The sequence below is a fragment of the Synchiropus splendidus genome, chromosome 3 (assembly GCF_027744825.2).
Source record: "Synchiropus splendidus isolate RoL2022-P1 chromosome 3, RoL_Sspl_1.0, whole genome shotgun sequence".
NCBI classification, from domain to species: domain Eukaryota; kingdom Metazoa; phylum Chordata; class Actinopteri; order Syngnathiformes; family Callionymidae; genus Synchiropus; species Synchiropus splendidus.
The window spans coordinates 16,609,102-16,631,548 of record NC_071336.1 but is presented as its reverse complement, the minus strand read 5'-3'; the positions used below and the strand labels follow the sequence as shown (position 1 = coordinate 16,631,548).

The window sequence follows — 22,447 nt, the reverse complement described above, 5'->3', positions numbered from 1 at the left end:
TGCAGTGATTTATCTGAAGGGGTTGTGGTTGTACAGTGAGACCCTTGATATTCCCAAACCAGTGTTCCTGGTTTCCTCCTCTTTATCTGTTCCTGTAGCTACACTCAGATTACAGTTACAACCAGGTTCATACCCCTAACAGGAACCAGACCATACCAAACCAGACAAAGTCGTGCCACATCTCCGCTAACTGTAAAATATGACGAGTCGACATAAAAATCTTCCGTCTTTATTAAACATTCACAGTCGAAAAAAAAAACTGGTCACAGCATAAATGTCCCACTTGATGAGTCGTTGTCACAGAGACACAACATCCATGGTTCACTTCGTCGTCCCTAAAGAAGTCCTTCTGGCTTCAAATTGTCTTTTCACACTTGCAGTTTCCCTCAGCGCTCATCCGAATCCAACCACAGAGTTCATTATAGCAAAGGTTCTGGGAGGCAACGCCGCACCTCCTGGAGACTAGTGGGTATTTACATTATTACACATATTTGACACTTAAGTATTCGAATATCACTTAATACAAAGGTGACAACAATAACCACAGACAGGGAGAGGACAGGAGAAAAAAAACAGTGGTTCACATTGAAGTTATACACAAAAAAAAGTATTCCCTAGATGTTAACTGTTGCCATTCATTTAATAAGTCAGCAGCTGAATCAGAAGCAGATTGAATGTAGAATACGAATGATATGTTTTTCAATCTTTAATACCCATATCCACTTTGGATTACATCGCCATCTCTAGAGAATGTCTTATTTACAGCCGCCCCAATTCAGTCATCTTCATATTTTTCACTATTTCTTTGTAAGCTGTTTTGAGATTGGTCTGTTTAGATCACACAGTGACATGTAACATATAAAGTGTAATATTTTGGGATCCATGTTCTGTTCATCGCATCCTGGCGCATGGAAGCTACAGAACAGTGTCATAGGAAGATAGCAGATGTTGGCAATGACAATGACGTGTACATGCAACATGTTTTTTCTTCACACACACGGTTGGCACTGCAACCCTGCAGCTTGTTAGTAGCTGCAGTTCTGTAAGCGACAGAGGGAGCAATACAATGATGACGCATACCTTTTTTTAAAGCAACTGACAATGATTTCATTTCAAGAGAAAAGCACAATCCACCCAACGGGTCCATAAATACAGGAAAAGCCATGGACTGGCCAGCAGATCCAACAAACAGGCCATTTACAATCAAGAAAAACAAAACCAATTTGAACAGCAAGACAGTTTTCACCTCAAAATATGTAAATAAAAAAACACTCTCATCTTCATGGGGAGAAAAACACTCAGTTATGTAATTCAATAGAGCTGAAATTCTACTGTAAAGCTCTATACTTGTTACAGGACGTTACAAAACTTGCTTATAAACCTCAGCTGTTGTTTTAATATCATATATATTCTGACCAAAAAGAGATTATGATTATCTCAATTGTAATTATTATAAACAAAAATATTTTAAAATATTACAACGAGCTTTTTGAAAAACAATGTTACCTGCTTCCTGCAGTGATATTAGTTTCACACGAGACGATGAGGAAGTCCTCAGCCGTGGTGCAAAAGATTGAATCTTGAATTCACATTTTCACAAATGGGTCAAAGAAAACTGAGAAGCAGATACAAATGTCCACTCATTTTTGGCAGATGTCCATCAGAGTCCTGCCCTGTTGAAAAGAGGTTAGTACATTTAGAAAATAAATCTAATATATAGAAATGGAAAAAAACAAGATGAGATGTTTAAGTGAGCGGTCACACACAGTACATGGGACGTGGTGACAAAGATTTTTCTTCTTATTGAAGTGTTTGGTGAAGAACCTGCAATCTGCCGCATTTTTCTACAGGGTTCTCACTCATTCAAGGGACACTCCAACATTGTGAACCCGCGCTTCTATGTTGCATGAAGTGTTTATGTATGTGTGTGTCTTAAAACGACGTCCACTAAAATAAGTCTGTGACCCCGCAGCGACACAGACCTGCCAGCCCCCTGCTGATGTTCAGCAGCAGCTGAGCGTTTTCTCTCTGCATAACACTGTCCTTTCACTCCCACACTAACCCAGCTCAGGAAGACTCACAAATCTGAGACACTGGATTTGAAGCAACAACTTGGTCGTGATCTCCCAGCAGTTTAACTACAACAGCAGCTGAATCACATTAGGTCAGGAAAGTGGCATTATTTTGCAGTATGTAAAAATAGTTGAAATCAATTTGAGAATGTAGTAGGGATGGAAGTGGTTAGCAAAGAAGTCTCAATAGTAGAATGAAGCACTGAAGTTACTCTAGAAAAGCATGTTACAAAAAATACAAAGGTAGCGTGCAAACTAACACATTTCAATGCTCTCACTTAATACATATATCCATTATAGAGTGGTGTATGTATATAGTTATATTGTTTTATATTAATTATTTTCTCTCGTTCTTACTTAGAACTACTAATCTTGCCAGTTATTTGTGTTTTTTTAAATTATAGAATTTTACACATCATCTGACCTACTCACTTTGAGTTCTAAGGTCTGAATCTTTCACCTACCAAATGATGTGTGGGCTACATTAAATGAGCTATTTAGACCTTCATTCCACTTTAATAATGTGGCAATACTAGAGGTTAAAGGTCAGCGCAACTCACCGGCTCATCTGTGCTCGACCACAAAGCTCATGGTGGTCCCATCGAAAGATGGAGGCGCAATGATGCGAGGCCCTTGCTGCGAGGTGATGCTGATGATGGGCTGCTTGACGTTGGAGAAGCCTTGAGCAGGTCTGTTGCTGCCACTAGACTGACTGGGAGTCCCTGATGTTGTCTGAGGGGACTTTCCTGTGGACATATAGAAGGGGCTGTCCATGTAGAGACCTTCCGCTGGCTGAGACTGAGCTTTGTCCCCTCCTTCACCATCAGAATGCACCGACATCTGTGACTGCACCAGGGTCCGTGCTGGGATGACTGAAGGTGCTGGCATGAAGCCAGGGTAGATCATGTAGGTGTGTCCGTACGCACCTGGGCTGAGAGCCAAAGGTGAGATGGACATGGGCACAGGGGTGACGGGGGTCTGTGGCATTGGCACGTCTACATACTGGCCGGTCTCTGGGTCGAAGAGCCGGCGGGTAGAAGGCTGGACCGGAGTGTCCACCAAGTAGTAGTTCCCAGTGGTGGGATCCAAGAGCATCTTCCTTTGAGTGGCTTGAAATGGATCCAGAGTGGGAGTGGGTGTGATGGCTGGAGAGAAGCAGTAGACCTGCTGTTGGCCTGGAGACACTCCTAAAGGTAAGGAGTGGTAAATAGTGGCAGAAGGAATCTCCGGGGTTCGTGTCTCCAAAGTAATGCTGGAGCTCCGTGGAGAGGGCTGGCTGATGTCCTCCACCCGGGCACCAGCTCCTGAGGGTCCTGGAGGCGACGTGGTTTGAGACAGAGCAGAAACTGTGAGGACCTTGTCAGTCTTGCTGGTGGAGGGTTGAGACTTGACAGGGATGGTCAAGTAATTCCCATTATCCACTGGTGTGATTGAAGTGTTCAGTGAAGGGCCGTCCTTTTCCCTGGAACCTGCTCCGTCCGAACTGCTCACCTTGATCTGACTGGTCTTCTGAGGTACTTTGGGTGACTTTGGTGTGAAGCTTTTGCTGCTAAAAGGCGACTGTGTGACTGTTTTGGGTTTTGTGCTGATGCTAGCGGAGGCCTTGACACCAGACGCTCCGGTTTGAATGACCCGAAATTTGTCATCACTACCGCCCGACCCGTGAGAGCCCTTACTCAGGTCGTCCTGCCTCACCAGGCCTGGGGATGCTGATACTGTTGGGGGAGTTTTGTGCGAATCAGCTCGCGCCATCTTCTCGCTGGTGGACTCGGTGGTCAGGTCTTCACCGTGGTCTTCAGTGGCCAGTAGCGAGAGCACATGGCTGTCCAGCAGCTGCTGCGGCTCGTTCTTCCTCTTCCACTCATTATTATCAAACACGTAGAGCTGCTCCATCGTCTTCACCGCGGCCTGCAGCTTCTCCAGTGCCACCATGTTTGTTGCCTTTGGATCAGAACTTTTGCTGACAACATCTATGACTTTGTCCTTTTTGGTCGTGGTTCTACTGTCACACCTGAACCCAGCCTCCTCCTGTCGACCTGGTGGCCTTTGCTGGTGCGCAGCTTTTGCGCCGTCTGGCGACAACCTGTCCCCTTCAAGCGATTCACTTTTCAGTAGTTCTGGTGGTTTGCTGTTTGTGTTGACAGACTGGCACTTGATAATGATGGGGGACACAGAGGTGGGGGTTCTGTGTTTCTTCTTCTCTGAGTGACTGTCCGTGGTTCTGCTCTCATGATGGTCCAGAGACACAAAATGATAAGAACTTTTCACCAGCTTCCTTACGTCTCTCACTTGATGAATGGGGGTCTGCAGTTTCCCTTTGCTGTTATCTCTGATGTCTCTGACCGTGAAGTGCGGGACTTTATCAGCGGACTCACCTTTGCGGGCGGCGGCCAGCAGGTTCTGACATTTGGACTCGTCGATTTTGCAGCCCAAATTTGGAGCGCGGAGCCTGGAGATTCCAAACGGCTCCGCTTTATTGTCCCTGACGCTTCTCAGGTTGATTTTTATTTCAGGAGATTTGGAGGTACTGAGAGTTCCGGTCGCTCCCTCCTGAGCCTCACCCGAACACTGCTGAATATTTGGCACAAACAGACGCGACATTTTGGTGGGTTTGGTGCAGCTCTGTTGGTCCTTCTCTCCCTCTGGCTTCTCCTCTGCAATTTTATCGTTTTTATGATCCTTCTGAAACTCTAGCTCCTCGTCCTTCCAGCTCCTGAAGGCGCTATTTTGGCTGCGCAGCAGCAGCGCGCTCCTGGACGCGTCCGCTGCGCCTTTTTTAGCAGCTTCACTCGCCGGGATTTCTGCTTCCCGCGAGGACACGTCCTGTCTTCTGGAGCCGCAGGACCCGCTGTCCACGATGTCGCCGAGCTCGTCCACGCACATTATGGCGTAGTCCGAGCTGCACTCTGAAAGTGCCGAGGTCTGTCTGTGCAGCTCTCTGGCCCCCTTTCCTCGGTGCGCCTCCTCCTGCGGCCCGCTGCTCGTAGCCGGCTCGCTGATCTCCCCTCGCTCCATCTTGCGCTCCTGCTCGAATTGCATCTTTTTGGAGATGACATTTTTGATGAGGCTGGACGCGAACATGGCTTTCTTGTGCGCGCCCTCCATGCTCCTGAGCGGCGGCTTGCTCCTCTGACTGCTGCGCGCGCTCCTGGTAACTTCATCCGCGCAGGAACGTGATCCCGCCAACGTAGCAGACGTTCCAGATTTGACGTTGCAGCGAAAATTCAAAGTCTCCGTGAGTCGGATCACCCCGCCGTGACCCTGCCCAAGCTTGCCCACCACCAGCCCTTTATAACCTCTGGTGTCGAGGTTTTTGGCGAGCTCGAACGAGGCTGTCGGGTTCCGGTCCAGTCCATGGGACATGTTGCCATATTTCAGGTCGACAAATGTGGACCACCTGTTGATGCCATGCTCGGACGCAGAGGACTCGCTGGAGGTGCTGAAGTTGATGGCATCGAAGTAAGGGTGGGCCAAGCTCTTGAAGGTCCGCGCTGTCAGGCTGCGCACCTCCTTGTCTGCGTCGTCCAGCTCGCTGACAGCGCTGGAGGTGCCGCTGGAGTACTCGGTCAACTCCCGCCCTTTCCTGCCAAAGTGCACTCGCCCTGGGGCAGCGATCAGACACTTATCAAACCCCTCCGCCGTCCCCTCCACCCCCCTCCACACATAATGGCTCACGTCCCCGGCGCGCCTGGCGCGATAAAGAATATTCCCCTTTTCGTGGTCATTTATAGCCCGGGAGGTGGCCCTGATTGACAGGTGGATCTGCCCGGTGCTGCTGCACTGCTGAGGCTTGGACTCATCTGAGCTGGTGAACTTGGATGCGGGACTCGGATCACCTTCCAGCAGACTACTGCTGACCGCCGCCGCTGTGGGCCCCCGCTCTCTTGACGCGCCACCGCCGCCCTCCAGGGAGGCGTAATCCACGAACGTAAACACCTGGTTGCCCTCCTCGATGTCCCAGCTGGCGGCGGAACCCACGCGGATGTCGTGGTCGCCCTCATGGTCGGACAGCTCGGACAGCAGGATCTCATGGGTGGTGATGTAATGAGACTCGTCCTCTTTCACGAACGGCAGGTAGTCGTCCGACAGCACGAGGCTGACATCATCCTCTTCATCATCATCATCATCATCATCACCAGCCTCCTCATCATCTCCAGCTTCACTCTTACCGCCAAGATAGTTATCAACGCCGTCCGCCTCTTCAGCGTTTAGTATTAGTTCAGTCTCCTCGTGCGTATTTACGCGCGGCTCCGCTGACACAGTGGCGTCTACACTGTCTGTTTTACTCAGGCCTTCCTCATTTTGAGTCCCGAGTGTCGCATTCTGCTCGTTTTCCTTCTCCTTCGCATCGGTTTTTACCTCATCCAAAGTTAAATCCGCATATCTGCTCTCGATTCGGTTCTCAGCTCCTCCCTCCTCTCCAGCGCGCACCGGCTTTTCAGTGCGCCCCTCCGATTTCTGTGGCGTTAAATCACAACCGGAGTTGCTCGTCATGACTGCGCCCACGCTACGGTCCTCAGATTTAGTGTCCAACATGTCCAGAACCACCTAGATTGAGCCTCTCTGAGACCCCACAGACTGCGTCCGCCGATCCACACTGCGCCTCTGTGGATGCGACACTCCAAACATTCCAGCGAACCGCGAGCAGGAGCCCGAACACGACGAGGATCTAAAAAGGAACAGACATATTAGCAGCTGGGGCACATGATTCCCGAGCTGCAGTTCACCGACCAATAGCGGTCTCCGAGGGGAGCTGCGCTTTAATATGACAATACAACGAAGCGCAGCCTGTTCACTCCATCCATTAATGTCACCCGAAAAATGCACGAATTAATCGGAGCAAATTATTATTTATGAAAGCCGTCAACGTCAGTGTGAAACTTCATCAAATAAATCTGAAACAAATCCCAGAATATTGCCAAATGATTGATCATTAGATCATTACTTTGAACGCGTCATGTATTGTCATCATGTATTTTGAATTATTTCCCATTTGAGGATCAGACCATGAAATAGTTTTGTTCCCTATCTGGGCTATTGAAGCTTATTGTGACACAAAATGTTTTGTAATAGTCTTCAGTCAAATCACACCCTTGTTCTTATTTAGTTTCACACGCACACACACAGGTTTTTCACACCATCTTTATGTGGTCTGCTCACTGACATCATGCTTTCCTCAGCATCTCCCCCTGAACCTAACTATCTCAAACAACCTTGACCTTTACTCTTAACCCAACTAAAACCCAATTGTGTAGTTTTAACCCTCAAAATGAGGCTTGACAAAGTGAGGACCGGCCCAAATCTCTTCACTTTGTTGATTTATAACTCATAACTCACAAACATAGACATGTAAAACACACACACACTTTAGCGAGAGCGCACAGGTCTGAAGATGTAGCACAGTCTTCTTTAGTACCAAACTTTATGGTGATTATCTCCAACATCATAACATGTCTTGTGTGACAATATGCTGTTTTTTCATTTTAAATTATAATGTCTGTCTTAATCCTGAGTTTATTATACACCTACAACAGTTTTGTATTGTATTTACGGCAATGTGTCCCCAAACAGACAACTGGAGTTTGGACTGTGGGAGGAAAGCAGAGTGACTGGAGGAACACCCACAAGCATGTGCATTAAAACTAGAGTTAGATTCGACTGCATGTCGTTCAACAGGTCACTACAGTGCAGTGATTTGATGGTTGTACACTGGTGATTGATAGAATCGTGAGTTTAAACTGGCTGCAAATGAAACTCTCCCCACAGAGACACTGAGCCCCAGACTCCAGAAGGGCTTACAGCCCAGCTCCTTAAAAATACCCGTCAGGTGGAAAGGAAAATGTGAAATGTCAGCTAAATTAAACTGCAGGAAGTGGTCACCCACATGACGGCAGAGCAACAGATAAACACTTGAGTGAGAACAACTTGCTCATGAACCCGGGTCAAACTGTGAAGGGAGGGGGAATGGGTGGAAATGAAGTCATTGCAGATTCCTAAAAATAGTTGGACAATGGGGTCAGTAGAGAAATGAGATGTTTGACCTGCCTCCTGAGTTAGTTGAGAGAAAAGTAAGACAGTAAAGCGCAAAAATGCTGTTGTTTGAGAGGGACTGAGGCTAAAGTTCGTCATGAACAATATGACAGGAATGTAAAAGCAAAGCTCATTCCATTTTCATGAGTAAAGAAAGCATTCATATTTTTATCTTCATTATATTGAAGTAAAATACTGTAGAAGTATATGTGGCAACAATAAATGGATACCATTTTTTAATGTCTGGTCTACATCATTCTAAATGCATTTAAGACCAGGAAAAATACATAAATTAAATAAATAATAATTAATAATAATAAAATAATAATAAATAAAATAATTGTATTGGATGTTATTGTGAATAACAAATATAGTAAAAAAAAAACTCAGGTGAAATTAATTTCAAAATAAACAGCGGCCCAAAGAAGGTACAATAATATCTTGGACTGAAGTTCAGCGGGCAAAACAGCAGTGAGAAGGAGAGATTTACAAGGTCAGATTGCATGTGTAAATGAGAAGATCAGTTTCAATTCAGGCATCAGATGCAGACATGAGTTTAAGTCATCATCCTTGTTCATTTGAGGATGACTTTTCTTGCTCATCCTTGCTGACCTGCTCTCTGTGTGTAACTGTGATCCACTCTCCACTGTTAACGCCAAGAGCTAATCTAAGATAAGACTCCTTAATGTCTTGGCAGCTGGGTGTCTGGGAGGGTCCCTGAGCTCGCGGCAGCATCTGAGACGCCATAGCGCCGTTGGTGGGCTCATGTCATGTTGGTGTCATGGGGTGCAGGGTGATCGATGAGCCGCGCCGAGCTTCAGGGGAACAAGCTGTTCTCGTGTGAGAGTGGAGTCAAGTGCACATCGAACTTTACTTGATGCAAATGACAGGGTTTTACCCTCACTATTTCATCTGGGGCATGTTGCGAGGAAGCGAAAGGCACGACAGCTCAAGTTGTTGCTATGAGGCTGTTAAGTTGACCTGGTCGCACAAACAGATTATATTTAGTCAAGTATTTCAGAGCCTGGCGACTGCTGCAGCTTGGGTTACTCCTTCATGTCAGGACATTAGTCAGGCCGGATTAAAGAGGCGGCAGAAGCAACTAATGAGGGCAGCGACCCGACAAGTTATAGGGTTTGTTGTGCCAGCGCCCATCGTGGTCCGGGCAGCTCGGAGGGTCAGAGTTGGTCAGTACAAGGTGTGATGTCTTTTTGAATTAATTCCCTTGTTCCTTCACAGGCAGGAAGAATAAACATGAAGCCTGAACTGAGAACAAACCATGAGGCAGAACATTCTAAGTGTAAAAAGTGCTGAAGCAGCAAGTGTCGCTGACGCCGGTTATTTAAGGAAACATTGCTCCTTTTCTGACTCATCTCTGCCCAAAATCAACTTCACACACAGTGTGATGTCATTCAGATGCCCATTGCAGATGGCAAATGAGAGGTTCGGTCAGAGGGTCGCACGTTGGACACAGCGCTTCGGCTCCTGCTTCACAGAGCACAGTTGAACTTCTGCAAAGAATGATGAATGTTTTTCATTAAAAAGCTTTTCATCGCTAAACCTGAACCAACATCAGAGACCATGCTTATCTATGTTGGAAGAAGAGGGATGAGTGTTCATTGCAAAAAATACGTTTTTGAAAGTCAAATGTCAGCAGTAAGTTGGACTCCTACTCATTGAGCGACACCTGCATACTGGGCGCAGTATTGTGAGCCTTCTGTCGGAACTAGATAGACTCAGACTTGTGTTTAGAAAAGACCCTTAAGGCTGGTCCTAACACAGACCTTGAATCCTTGAACTGGGAAGAATGATAAAATCAGAACCTGAGGACAAACACCCTCAACTCTCACAACATTATTTTTGAGGGAGATTTTGCACAAATCATTTTTAAGTGTTTCAATGTTGATTTTACTTTTGCATTGTATTGTGCGAGCTGTGAGTGACGTCATTTTAATATTTATTTAATTAGGAAGTGTGCCTCAACGTCATTTTTGATACAAATTCTGGGCTCTTGGTGAATGAATGGCTCTCAGCCGAAGCTGCATGAAAGTTTATTCACCAGCCACCAGAGAGCGCCAGAGCTAAAGCGGACGACGCATGCGATGACGGTTTTACGTGCGGATGTAACGTGTAGACTGTTTCGTGGTTGAGTTGGGAATTGTTTTCCCCATAATTCATATTGCATTCCTGAATGACTATCATGAATTCAGGAATTATAACATCTTTCTAAAATACTGTATGAACCCAGGAAATCAAACAAAAACAACTTAATGGTAAATGAATGAAGACAGAAATGTTTAAAATGAAAAATGGGGTTTTGAAAAAAATATCTAAGATCACATTCATCTGAATGATAAAGTTACATTCTAGATCAAGGTATCAAATAATTTCCAGTTACATTTTGATACAGGTCAAATGAGAGCCAATTCTCTTGAGATGACTTCCGTTTCTTTGATAACATTTCAGCCCTCCTCGACAACAGAAAGGTCAGGAATGAATAAGGCGTGCGGGCAGATGTTGGCAGCTGCTCAGGTAACTGGATCCTTTACAGGCAGAGCTTCCTCTTGCGTACATCAGTGTGCAGTGAACGTCCCACAGATGGTGAGGTAATATCAGCGCCACAAACAGAGACACATTTGCAGCAGTTTCCCGGCTTCCAGAGCGAGTCTGTGCTGGACGGAATCTACCATCATGAGGCCGACAGAATGACTCCGCAGCAGCCAGGATATCACACGCCTAATAGCAAGCACGGGACCCACAGTCATCAGAGGAAATGTAAGTTATTAGAATCTAAAATAAGACTTTTTGATGATGAATACACGTTTAGTTATTCAGCGTAACTGAAGGAGACAAAACCTGTTATTACTATGTCGTCACAGACCTCACTGTTCTACAACGTTCTAGTTTGAGCCATTCTAAAGCAGACAAGTGTTGCAGTGTAACTGAGCTGGAAGTCACATTCCTTAGTCATACTTCAATCCCAGTGTGACTGAAACCCACAGAACTGGGTGGGAGAACCTTCCCTCTGGTGTTGACAGTATAAACAGAGTGAAACGGTCTTACCTGCTGAGTTTTTGACGTGTTAAGGAGAAAAATAATGACAGACAAACCGTCACCATTGACGTCCTGACCTATAACATACTTTCTCCAGGTTCAGACTTGCCTACATCTTCTCCTACAACCTGCTGCAGTTCTGTGGACACACATGGATCCTGGCCAACACGGTCGCCAGGTTCCTCTCCTTCGGCCGCGGTGAGGAGGATGAGAGTCCATCTGTGTGATGCACTGTGTTCTGACCTGATCAGAGTCTTTCCCTGCAGATGCTTTGGCCGACATGTTCTACTCAGTTGGACTCGTCACAAGTCTGTGTCAGCTGATGTCTTTCCTGGAGCTCTTCCACATCGCAGACGGGATCGAGAAGGCCAAACTGCTTCCACGGTTCATCCAAGTGTGTGAGACCGTGCCGCCCCACCCCATCATGAGTTTACTGTAAATACGTCATAGAGCGATGAGCCTCATGTTGTCGTCTCTACAGGTTGCTGAGCGGAACTTGATCATGTTCACACTTGTCACGTTAGAGGAGGTCCAGAGTAAACCAGCGGTGTGTGTGCTGCTCTTCTTGTGGAACATTTTGGACCTGCTCCGGTATGTAGGCTCCATTCTAACCAGACAAATCCATTTAAAGGGCTCACCTGCTCTACCTCTGCTGGCAGGTACCCTCACGAGCTGGTGTGTGTGATGGACAAGCCCTCGCCCGTGATGCTGTGGGCACGCTACACCCTGTGGATCCCCATCTACATCCTCTCAGCAGCATCAGAAGGTCAGCGCGGCTTGGCCACTGTGGTGCTGCATACGCTTGCTGCTGCATTTGAGTGCTACTTCTCTCTTCTGTTTTGATGAGAAACTATTTAAGATTCAGTTGGTGATCCATCCTGAATGGGTATTTGATGAAGTGGCAGCACTAACACACAGTCATGTTTTTTCATTGACTTTGATGCTTTGCCCTGCCCCTCATCCTAAACCTAAGCATCCAAAACACATGGCCAACCTTAACCTGGACCTAAACCAGAATTAGACTGAATTATAATGACCCCTTTATTCTGAAGTTTTGATTCTCAAATTGAGGCTTAAACTTGTAATAGCAAAAGGTCCCCACTAGGAAGTGTGTTTGCAACAATCGGTCGCCACAAGTGTAGCTATATACGCGTGCACGCGCGCACACATGCACGCACACCTATCTTACAGACGACCATTATTGACATACATTGACATAACACTATCCCCAGCCTCTCACACTAAATCTAACCATCCAAAACATATGGCTAAACTTAACCTTTACTCTTCACCAAACAAAAACCCATTTATAATAACCAGCTATTTTGTAGATTTAACCTTCAAACTGAGGACCGGCCAAAATGTCCTCATACAGGTTCTCACAAAGATAGAAGTACAAGTATATGTACACACACGCATACGCACACACACACACAAGCACATATTAAGAAGTTTCACTGACAATAACATATGAATGATAATGAAAAATATATCAGTTAAAATATATCAGTGATGGGGGAAAAAAGCTCTAAATTTGAGTTGGCTTGAGGCTTTAGCTGTGGAGAGGGAGTGGTTGGTTTGACCAGAAGAAGCGTAGCAACAGTCAGGAAGTGTGGTGAAAGCACATTCACTCTGAGGCACAGCGCTGGTGTTATCACTGACACACAGAACCGACCAAAAAGACTTGTGCGGCTACAGCACCAGCCAAGACAGCACACGCAACCACTGCTTATTTAGTCGCTGAATAATTTCATAAACAAAACCTATGAAAATTAACAGTAGAGTTCAGTGATCAGGATGAGTATTATCTTACACATCAAATGGAAGGTGGATGATCAACTGATACAAACACAGACTGAGCATCAGCAAATGTCACAACAGCAAACTTTCTCTCTCCAGGTTTCACTATCTACCACGTCCTCCTAGATTTGTGGGCACCAGAGTCTGACTCGCCAACAGCCATCGCCAGATCATCATCATCATCATCATCATCATCATCATCATCATCATCCTTGCAATTCCTTCTTATCCTCGCCGCCTGTCTGACCATCCTCACACTGGGTAAGAATCAACATCACCTCTACCCTTTTAGGGAGCAACTTATTTCAAAGTAAAATTAGATTTGAGTCATGAAATTAATGCTGATGCTGTAATGATTCAAAGTCAACCCAACAGTATAGAGAAAATAAAAGGGACAAGGAAAAAACAGGTGCTGACTGAAGTTAGGGAGGCTGGACTCAGAGGGTTTGGACTTGTGGAGCAGCAAAGAGGAAAACAACCAATGAGGTTCAAGATGGATTAAGGAGGAAGTGCTTGACTTGTGGTGGCAACTCCTGACAGGAAATACTGAACATATAAAAGGAAGTTTCCAATTGTAACATAAAATGACATGCCATACCTTGATACAGTCTTGCTATTAGAACAACACACTTCACAATAAACAGCAGTGCTTCTTTGTCCACAATGTTGTTTTGCTCTCATGAGTAGTAGCAGCTCTGTGTTGTTGCCAGGGGTCAGTGTGACAGTGAGGCAGCTGCTGCAGGAGAGACAACAGCAGCTAGACCGACCGAACAAGAAGAAGAAGAAATAGCCGATGTTCCAGGTACTTTAATGAGAACATGACATGTGTTGCTCTGAGTAAGATGTGTTTGACCTGCATGCTAACAGCCGCCACTCTACCAGCCGTACGCTCTGGTCCAGATGGTTTTCTTCTTGAACTCGGAGGACGACCTCAGTGTGGACAAGGTCGCTGAGAGAAGAAGGCCAGACGTGAAGTCAGAGGAGGTTCATATCAACAGACATGGAGTCCACCTTGTTTTTAACCCGCTGAATAAACTTGGTATTGTCACTGTGGATGCATTTGACCTTTATCACTGCGTGACCACATAGTGTCTCCCGAGGGCACGGACAATAAACTGTTTTTAATAAAAAAAAAGATTGTTGCTCAGCCAAGTTGAGACAAAATCTGAGAAGATCAGAGCGGCTGGGCGAGAGGATGAGGAGGATGAGCTTACGGTGAAGGCGCCTGCGGCAGCACATGACTCAGAGCTCTGCCTTCAGTTATGGCAATATTTCTGTGTGTGTGTCATCTCCAGCTTTCTCCAGAGAGCATTGTTTTTGGAGACAGTATAGATGCCAATTGAACGCTTTCACAATAATTCTGACCAGAAGAGAAAGTTGATGAGATGATCGAGGTCAACATTTATTCAATGAAATCCTCAACCTCTATTTTTGTCCGACATAAGGAGACAATAAGAAAGCATGTGACATTCTCCTGCGTGCTGGAGAAGACTGTGACCACACACATATATCTGGTTTAGAAAACACATTTCAACGGCTTGTGTAAAAACAACATGCCGCCTCTCACCTTTTAATGCCTGCAACGTTGTGGTCGACAGATTCTCCTCTGGAGCTTCTGAGATGTTTAGAAGCCAATCTATGAACTGACATATAAACAAACAAAGCGAATCATAAGGTGGGTCCAGTGACACTGGGCTGCAAAAATGGTGTTCATGACTGAGAACCTTGTGGGACTGTGAACTCCATGGCTCCTTCTCCAGAAGCAGAGGCAGGCTGTGGGGCATTCCCAGCAGGCACTGCGGCAAAGCATCATCTGTTTGTGTGTCATCTCCGTAGAGGCTGTGAAGGATAAGTGGAGGTTTGGGAGCAGGTTGCCACGGGAACCACAGAGCCCTGATGCCCAGAAGGACGGGCATGAAGTGGTCACCCCAGGACACGACAGCAGCGGCAAACACCTGGAGCAGGAAGTGAGTCGCCTAAGGGAGAGGACATATGAAGATATGGGAGTCTATTCAAACTAAATCTGTAATTCTGAAGTAAAAAAACTGTAAAAAGTTTTTTTTCAGGTTTATCTCACATTGTTAGACACTTTTTTGCTTGCTACAGTCTCAACGTGTTGCAGGATTTCACAGGCAGTTAAGATCATTAGAGAAAGCCTTCAAATGAATTTCTTCCAACCCCCCCAAAAAAACAAATCAAAACTCACTGACGGGACACAGCTCAGTTTCATGAGTTTTCACAAACCAACCAACACTCTCTATTGTTTGAGGCACCTGTATTTCAGTTGAACTCTGGATTTCACCTGGAGGGGACTAACAGAAACATGCAGAAACAAGTCTGCAGCTCACCACGCCATTCACTTGCGTCAGCCACACAAATTTACCAGTCTTTTGTCTCCACTGGCGATGGAGGTGGTGCCATAAGCAACATTTCGGATGAGTCCCATCAACTCCAGCAGCCACTCCATTCGTTTGGAAACACCTGGAGCAAGGATGGATATCAATATGGACATAGATGACATCGTGGATGGATATCATGGAGCGCAATGACACGGCTTAAATGCATAGCAGAGATAATAGAACATGAGCAGCCTCTAGTGGCTGTTGTCGGACATGACAGAACAGTATTACAGCAAGTATCTTGGCAAATCTGACCAAAGCAAAAGGTTCTTTCCACCTCTGACTTTCAAATGTAGAATGGCTGTTCACAACTGATATCATTGAAAGTGACTTTCTAAACTCTTCCTTTCCCATCAGGGGTCAACACAGCAAGTTATCCTCTCTATCTGCTGTTATCCTCGTCATGTCCTACTTTATCACGTCCATGTATCTCAATGATTGTCTCCTTTATTCACTAAGGTTTTGCCACTCCTCTCACAGGGCAAATTATAAATAAAATTAAAAACATCAGTTTACTTTTATTTGTCAACAGAAGATCAACAGGCATTTATACAGAGGGCTCTTAAGAAAACAATAAGACAAATAAATATTCAATAGGTACAGATGCCTTTATGTAAAATACGGAGGAACCTGATTATTTTTTTAGACCGTCGCAATCTCTCACTAGTTTACTGTGCTCACCAGTGTGCGCACTCGCAGCAAGGCGACATTGGTAGAACGTCTGCAGCAGCAGCCAGCCAACTCGCTGGCTGTGCCAACCACGCAGCATCCCAGCGATGACATCATTAAGACCCAGCAGGGGAACTCTGCCCTGAGAAACCAGGTACGCCAGAGTGAAGCAGCTTTTCTCCACCTGAGTCTGAAGAGAGGAGAATCATTCTACCAAAGCCTCAAGAGTTCACATATTCAGACGTGACTGCTAAGCACGCTGCACCTCGGTGACTCCAGCGATCCGGTCTATTTCTGTGTCGGACATCTCTGACAGGCATTTGGTGACTCCCACATACAAATCCACCTCAGTGTCCTGGAACAAAACAAACACTTAAGCATGTATCGATAATCATAGCAAACAAGAATATGCAGGAAAATACCATTAAATTGTTTTGATGTCGTATGAATTAAACGAGACACCATCCTCTAGTGGTCATTGTTTAACATGACAAAAAACTATCAGAGCAGAAATGTATCATCAACACTGCAATTGAAAGGTGAAGAGGTAGCTCATTGTTTGTCAAGACTCCGTGTAGTGAGTGAGGAACAGCGACTGAATCAATAGTTACAGTCCTTCTGCTGTCAGTTAGGATTGAGTTTAGACAATTTCTACCTGTATTTGGTTTGGCAGCACACAGAAGATTTTCTCTGTGGTGGAGCTCAGCACACTCCAGCAGGTCTTGCTGGGATTGGGGAGCGCCATGGCCTGTGCCAGACCTCGTAACAACGAGAGACACAGGGCCAGGCGCTGAGGTCGGAGGTCATGCTGGAACAACTGCAGTCCCAGAATTTCCACGAAGGTGTGGAGTTTCTCATCTGCAACGTGCCTCATCCACAACGAGAGGTTCTCATAGAGGTGGGCCCGAGTCTGACCCTGGAGGAGGAACACAGGAGGCTACTGAAGAGTCATCATGTTTTTGTACGTTAAAAGTAATACTTGTACAGAGAATGTGCCCTTCTCTTTCTTCCCACAATGCAAAACTACAGGAGACGTAACTGAATCTGAAACTCAGTTTTCCTCTTCAGAGAAGCTCAGTTTTCAGACAACTCACGCTGAGACTGTGCACGAGGGGCGGTGACAACCAGGAGCCCAGGAAGAGAGAGGCGTTCTGGGACGACTGAGCTTGAGATGCTGCCAGAACCAAGCACTGATGCTGAACTTCCTCACCTGTCAACAAAAAAGTCAACAAGTGTGAACCAAGGTTATGATAGCTAGTGAAAACTAACGGGAAAAAAAAGAAAACTAGAATGAAATAAAAATAAAAACAAAGGGTTTTCATAAAAATATAACTGAAATTGCATTGTCTGTTTACAAAACTCAACAAAACAAAGAAAAATGATTGCGAAATTATCCTGCGTTTTCATCTTTATATGTTTCATAAAGAAGCATTTTGAGATGATATGAAATCTGTTTATTTTGGCTCGGCTGGTTTTACAACAGCTGTCGGCCAGGTGCGACCCGACCTCACAACGCTGACTCAGCGAGATGGTGACAGTTGAGCAAAACCATTATCTTTCCAAACATAATATTTTTTCACATGGTCACAACGTTTTTATTAATATTTTTGTGAGCTATTTTAATCTTCAATCATTTGCCAATACCCCATATTGAAGGGAAAAAAACATAACTAAAACAAACACTGAAACTAATAGAAACTAAACTGAAACTAAGCATTTTTCAAAAACTGGAAGTAATTCAAACCATTCAGCCCACTCTAAAAACTAATTCAAACTGTATTGAAAGACAAAATTAAAAATCCCAAACTATTATAACGTTGGCCTGAACACGACTTTCAGGGCAGGAGAAGATGAGCATGTCAGCATTTCCTACCAAAACCGAGCCTCATCAGTGGGGACAGCACTGCGCTCCAGTTGACTGGGGGAAACTGGAAACTTGCACCCACGCTTGCCAGAGGAGTCAGCGCAGTTTTCACCACAGCCGCGGGCATCGTGTCTGGACCTGGAAACAGAGAAATTCAATTTAACGGCCTTAAGAGCAAAACAGACGCCCGAGTGTCAGCCCACCTTTCTTTCCTGCTTCTGTGATGAAGTCCACCACAGATCTGATGACACTCTTCTCTGGCAGGTAACTAAAACTTTGAGGCACTGAAGGGACGAGGGAGAAAGAAACGTCAGCATTTTACTTTTTGGAAATGAAAAAGGTGCAGACACACACCCGCAGTGTGACTGTGGCTGGTGATCATGTGAGCCAGATGCAAATGACCCAACAAGCAGGAGCAGTTGGACTGAAGGCCGATGGCTCCGGAGAACGTAACAATCTGCAGCAACAAGGAATAAAAAGTAGAGTGTAAATGCGTTTAGAAAAGTCATTATTCTCACAAACAAAAATGATATCACCTGTGAGATGGCACGGATGACCTCGTTCAGTCGGCTCTGATGCTGCGAGGAAAGTTCCTGCTCACTTTTCAACTGTAGGACGGCAGACAAAACCAGTCATTCAGACATGGACATACAGTGAAGAGTAAAAGCAGTTTACTGCACGCTCATGTTCATTGTTCCACCACTGGGTTTGTCATTGAAACAGCCTGAGCAATCAAATGAATCTGGTAGACTTCCAGCATTACATCATGATAACATCTGCGCTCCACACCTGGATCAGGTAACTCTCTGAGCCCACCAGCGCCACGAGACCATTCACAGCAGCCAGGCGCTGCATCGTCGGACAGCCCTGGAACAGAAAACAGTCTCAGGAGAGGTGACACACTTGGACGGAGTCAAGTTTACTTTTAAATTTACTTTAAATTTTTTCAAACTCCAATGGGCCCACAGTGTCGATCATGATTTATACATTATGTTCTGTCACCAAAAGAATGAACCACTGAGTGTTCTTTGAATTCTTTATACATGATCTGGAATACCTGGAAAATGAATTGATGAACTGTTTGGTTTCACTTAAGACATGCGGTTAAGTAAATATCTCAGGTCTGGTCATCTCATCAAATCTCTCATTTTATTAAGTACACATCTGCTTTCATTAACACTTATAAACAACCTTTTGCGGCTGGATTGTGATCACTGGACATGTCATTATTTTTTTACTTACAGTAAAATTTACAGACAATTACAAACAAGTAATAATTTCAGATTAGATATCCTTTATTTTACTCAAAGAGTCACATAAAAACAAAAGCTCCCAAACCTCAGCCAACAATATCTTGACCCACGCAGCCAGCAGTCGTGGGTGGACGTCCTCTGCTTTACCATGGCCGAACATTGACAAGCCGTGAACCACCGACCCAAAAGCTAGAGAGAAGCCTGGCGTCTGCATATGAGAAAAACAGTGTCAGAGAATTTAAAGAACCTAATCAATCTATTCGAAATGCATTTGGACACAGCAGAAACGCTGATGAGGCAATTCTTAAACCTTCTGACCTGCTGGCTCTCTTCCGTCAAACACTGCAGGGAGGTCATGACCTCCTCGGCCTTTGCTGCATCGATGATTCCTCCGCTAAATGCAGAGACACCCACACATGCCGTGGAGTAGGCAAGAACCTGCACAGTAAAGAAGAAATATTTAAGAAGCAGCAAACAAAAAATCCCTGTGATAACACTTGGGCAACACATATTGACCATTAATAAATAAACGGTCAGTACTTTATGATGAATAATTACTACTGCTAATACACAAATAAGTAAGCGCAGTGTAAATGGAGGTGTACAGGAACAACAAAGAACAACACAACTGTTCTTTAGGAGTTTAAGAATATCATTGCTGCTGTACAGTCATAGGCTTGGGCCATTCAGTGAAATTGCAAACCAATGCACAATTTTTATGATAACACTGGACATATGTTTGGCAGAAAAACAAACTGAAAACATCCACATTGGCCTGGTGAGAACACACTTGAGGTGAATGCACGATTTCCGGCCCACTGTACCTCCTGCAACATCCGGCCATGACTGCCACTCTCCTGCAGGCTGCTCAGAAATCTGTCCAGAGTTTGTCTGATGTAAACGTGCTGTCGTGCTTGACCACTGCTGCAGAGGGCAGACAGAACCAGACCCAGGCCCAACATGCAGCCAGTGCTGAGGCAAAGAAGATAAAGATGTTTAAATCCTGGAACATGATACAACGAGTGAACATTTAAACATTCAAAACAATGTTAAAAAAGAAAGAAATGTACAGAAAAAAAACTAATCCTGGCACAACCAACAAGGCTATGCTAATAATATGCAATTGAAAAGCTTTGCATGATGTATGAGAAACTACAGGTTAGGTAATAAAGTCAATACTGTGAATGAAGCACTGACTTGTACTCCAAATTAGGATCAAAAGAGCAAGACTCCAGAGCATCAAGAGCTGTGGCCAGCAAGTCTGTGTGCTTCTGAGTGGAGACGTCACTGAAAATCAGGATGAAAATGAAATGAATAAACCAGGAGGAGACACATTAAGGACTAAGGTCTCATGCCACACCTGAGGCGCTGGTGGTGCAGACTAGCCAACACCAAACCAAGAGCCAGACCCGAGTGAAACTGGATCGCCTGGGAGTCATTGGCTGTCGGTGAGTTCGGCAGGCCGGCCTGCAGCGCAGCCACGACCTGAGCCAGTCCATCCTGCTGCCACACCACCAACACCGGGACCAGCAGGGAGAGACTCAGGCTGGCACAGGAGCGAGCAATGGCACTGGCGGTGTTCTCTCCAGAGTACGAGCGCTGGCAATCAAACAATGAGACAATGAACCGACGCTTCTGGAGGCATTTACCGCTCACTACTTTCAAATCAACAGTCAAAAATAGCCAGTAATGTGATACAGTCGTTCCTTAGAAACCAAAAACGGTGTGTTGTGAAAAGGCATAAACAACAGCACCGAATAAAAAGATTTCTTTGAAGAAACAGAACTTAAAGGTTCCACTCCCAAAGACATTTGGTGAAATCCTACTTACGTGAGAGAACCAGGGAAAGATTTGACCTCTAGCCTGGTAGCTGCTGCTGATGATGCTCAGCACCGTCTCCAGCATCATTGCCAACCAGCTGGACGTAGGCACAAATTCTGGTCCCGCCTGCAACCAACACACATTTACAGTATTAGAATCTTCCTCAACAGACGGAGCAGAAGAAAATCAACACGGTGTCTCACCCCAAGACTGCCATCACTGTCAGCAGGCAGGTTGCTCTCATACTTGGCGAGGGCAGCAGCTAATCCACTGAGAGCCAGAATAGAGTTTCCCTGGACAACCGGACTGTCCCTGAGCGCCACACAAGACATAGGCTCGTAAGAATCCCAAAACTCAATCACGATCGCAGTAATGTGGGGGCTCACTTTGTAGCAGCTTTGATCACATCAACCAAATGATCTCTGGTCCTGAAGAGATGAACAATGAATAAGACCAAGTTCAAGTCACACAATGCCTTGTACACCGGAGTATTTCTGAGAAGCTAAAGCAGAGTTGGATAACTATTCATCATTTGGGTCAGCCTGAGGGACATCATTTGTCAGATTCACATCTATCATGTAATATCCAAGTCCCAAGTGGAACTGCCACCAGTATTAAAGCCCATTTCAGGAAACCTCTGAGTTTGCTTTGCATTTCTTAATCAAAGGTTGTGTCTATTTAACTCGGGTCGATGGAAGACTAAAAGACAGAGTCTCACCACAGCCAGGCGCAGTGCTGTTTGTACTGCAGTTCTTGTGGATCCTCTTTGCCCTGCTTTCGCTGTATTTCCAAATCTGCACGTCGACCCTGAGCCCAGATCAGAATGTCTCATAAGCTGTTTTTCGTACTTCATTGGCCAAATAATATGCTGATACAACCAATATGTACCATACTTGTCATCTAAAATGATCAATAATGAATAAAAACAAACCTGGATCACAGCGTGGAAAGCTCTGCTCATGAAGCCTCGCCAGGCCTGCGGTAACAGGAGAGCACGATGCCACTCAGAAGGCTGAATGTTCACCTGCATGTTGACAGAAATTATATCAGTGAGAACACAAAATTCCACAGAGAGGACAGTGTGCAAATGTACCTCATGGATGAGGGCCGTCAAGGTCTGCTGGTAACTCCGACTGCGGCTGACGAGGAACCGGTCAATGGGGCGACCCTCGCGGTCCATCTGCTCAGGCAGCTCATAGCTGAGCAGCAGACCCGCTGAACAGGAAGACAAAATGAACAGTCACATTCTAATGTGCTCCACTTTCAAAACTCTGTTGTCGGACAATCACCTGCCAGTCCTGGCTTCAGGCCTGGCTGTTTGTTCTTCTCATAAGATTTCAGCATAAAGGATGGGATCCCTGCCACAGTCTTGCCCTGGTCTGAACGCATGCCTCCCCCTCTCAGGGCAGAGAAATACACTCCTCGTGGCATCTGGTTCATCTCCTGCTTTACCAGCGAAGTCAGGAAAAGCTCAAAGGCTGGGTG

At 45.5% G+C, this 22,447-nt stretch overlaps 3 protein-coding genes across 12 annotated transcripts in view; 1 reads left to right on the top strand and 2 right to left on the bottom strand.

The window, feature by feature from the left end:
• Nucleotides 1–228: 228 nt before the first annotated feature.
• Nucleotides 229–11,540, bottom strand: c3h4orf54 (chromosome 3 C4orf54 homolog). The gene is made up of 3 exons (XM_053859343.1): nucleotides 11,400–11,540; nucleotides 2,633–6,741; nucleotides 229–1,673 (listed from the first exon to the last, which is right to left on the bottom strand). The coding sequence occupies exon 2, from the start codon at nucleotides 6,606–6,608 to the stop codon at nucleotides 2,637–2,639; it is 3,972 nt and encodes a 1,323-aa protein (XP_053715318.1). The 5' UTR covers nucleotides 6,609–6,741; nucleotides 11,400–11,540; the 3' UTR covers nucleotides 229–1,673; nucleotides 2,633–2,636.
• On the top strand, nucleotides 10,432–14,025 carry hacd4 (3-hydroxyacyl-CoA dehydratase 4). 2 transcript variants are annotated; one of them, XM_053859345.1, is made up of 8 exons: nucleotides 10,432–10,877; nucleotides 11,254–11,354; nucleotides 11,423–11,550; nucleotides 11,638–11,747; nucleotides 11,816–11,922; nucleotides 13,056–13,217; nucleotides 13,667–13,758; nucleotides 13,839–14,025. In XM_053859345.1, coding segments are annotated over exons 1-7 (690 nt in total). In that variant the 5' UTR covers nucleotides 10,432–10,875; the 3' UTR covers nucleotides 13,747–13,758; nucleotides 13,839–14,025. The 2 variants fall into 2 exon arrangements, with proteins under 2 accessions (XP_053715320.1, XP_053715321.1); XM_053859346.1 differs by having other exon boundaries at nucleotides 13,824–14,025.
• Nucleotides 13,353–22,447, bottom strand: part of focad (focadhesin) — a 21,590-nt gene continuing 12,495 nt past the window's right edge. For 5 of the 9 annotated variants that reach the window (XM_053859333.1, XM_053859337.1, XM_053859334.1 and 2 more), the window contains exons 20-44: nucleotides 22,252–22,440; nucleotides 22,056–22,177; nucleotides 21,894–21,986; nucleotides 21,681–21,769; nucleotides 21,349–21,390; nucleotides 21,166–21,274; nucleotides 20,972–21,088; nucleotides 20,502–20,740; nucleotides 20,339–20,428; nucleotides 19,966–20,113; nucleotides 19,460–19,579; nucleotides 19,227–19,349; nucleotides 18,678–18,755; nucleotides 18,425–18,496; nucleotides 18,243–18,345; nucleotides 18,092–18,172; nucleotides 17,898–18,026; nucleotides 17,119–17,234; nucleotides 16,680–16,940; nucleotides 16,290–16,379; nucleotides 16,037–16,214; nucleotides 15,340–15,437; nucleotides 14,681–14,932; nucleotides 14,524–14,599; nucleotides 13,354–13,905 (exon numbers count right to left, since the gene is read on the bottom strand). In XM_053859333.1, the coding sequence (XP_053715308.1) occupies nucleotides 13,832–13,905; nucleotides 14,524–14,599; nucleotides 14,681–14,932; nucleotides 15,340–15,437; nucleotides 16,037–16,214; nucleotides 16,290–16,379; nucleotides 16,680–16,940; nucleotides 17,119–17,234; nucleotides 17,898–18,026; nucleotides 18,092–18,172; nucleotides 18,243–18,345; nucleotides 18,425–18,496; nucleotides 18,678–18,755; nucleotides 19,227–19,349; nucleotides 19,460–19,579; nucleotides 19,966–20,113; nucleotides 20,339–20,428; nucleotides 20,502–20,740; nucleotides 20,972–21,088; nucleotides 21,166–21,274; nucleotides 21,349–21,390; nucleotides 21,681–21,769; nucleotides 21,894–21,986; nucleotides 22,056–22,177; nucleotides 22,252–22,440 (3,089 nt within the window). In that variant the 3' untranslated portion in view covers nucleotides 13,354–13,831. Of the gene's footprint in view, nucleotides 13,906–14,523; nucleotides 14,600–14,680; nucleotides 14,933–15,339; nucleotides 15,438–16,036; nucleotides 16,215–16,289; nucleotides 16,380–16,679; nucleotides 16,941–17,118; nucleotides 17,235–17,897; nucleotides 18,027–18,091; nucleotides 18,173–18,242; nucleotides 18,346–18,424; nucleotides 18,497–18,677; nucleotides 18,756–19,226; nucleotides 19,350–19,459; nucleotides 19,580–19,965; nucleotides 20,114–20,338; nucleotides 20,429–20,501; nucleotides 20,741–20,971; nucleotides 21,089–21,165; nucleotides 21,275–21,348; nucleotides 21,391–21,680; nucleotides 21,770–21,893; nucleotides 21,987–22,055; nucleotides 22,178–22,251; nucleotides 22,441–22,447 lie in introns of all 9 variants that reach the window. The other 4 variants (XM_053859341.1, XM_053859342.1, XM_053859339.1 and 1 more) reach the window with 1 other exon arrangement.

What these genes read in the sequence shown, in the direction of transcription:
- c3h4orf54 (XM_053859343.1), bottom strand. Translation starts at nt 6,608, where the DNA reads ATGTTGGACACTAAATCTGAGGACCGTAGCGTGGGCGCAGTCATGACG.
- hacd4 (XM_053859345.1), top strand. An exon ending in TGCTTCCACGGTTCATCCAA is followed by an intron (nt 11,551 to 11,637) that starts GTGTGTGAGACC and finishes TCGTCTCTACAG; the next exon opens with GTTGCTGAGCGGAACTTGAT. An exon ending in CCTCTCAGCAGCATCAGAAG is followed by an intron (nt 11,923 to 13,055) that starts GTCAGCGCGGCT and finishes TTCTCTCTCCAG; the next exon opens with GTTTCACTATCTACCACGTC.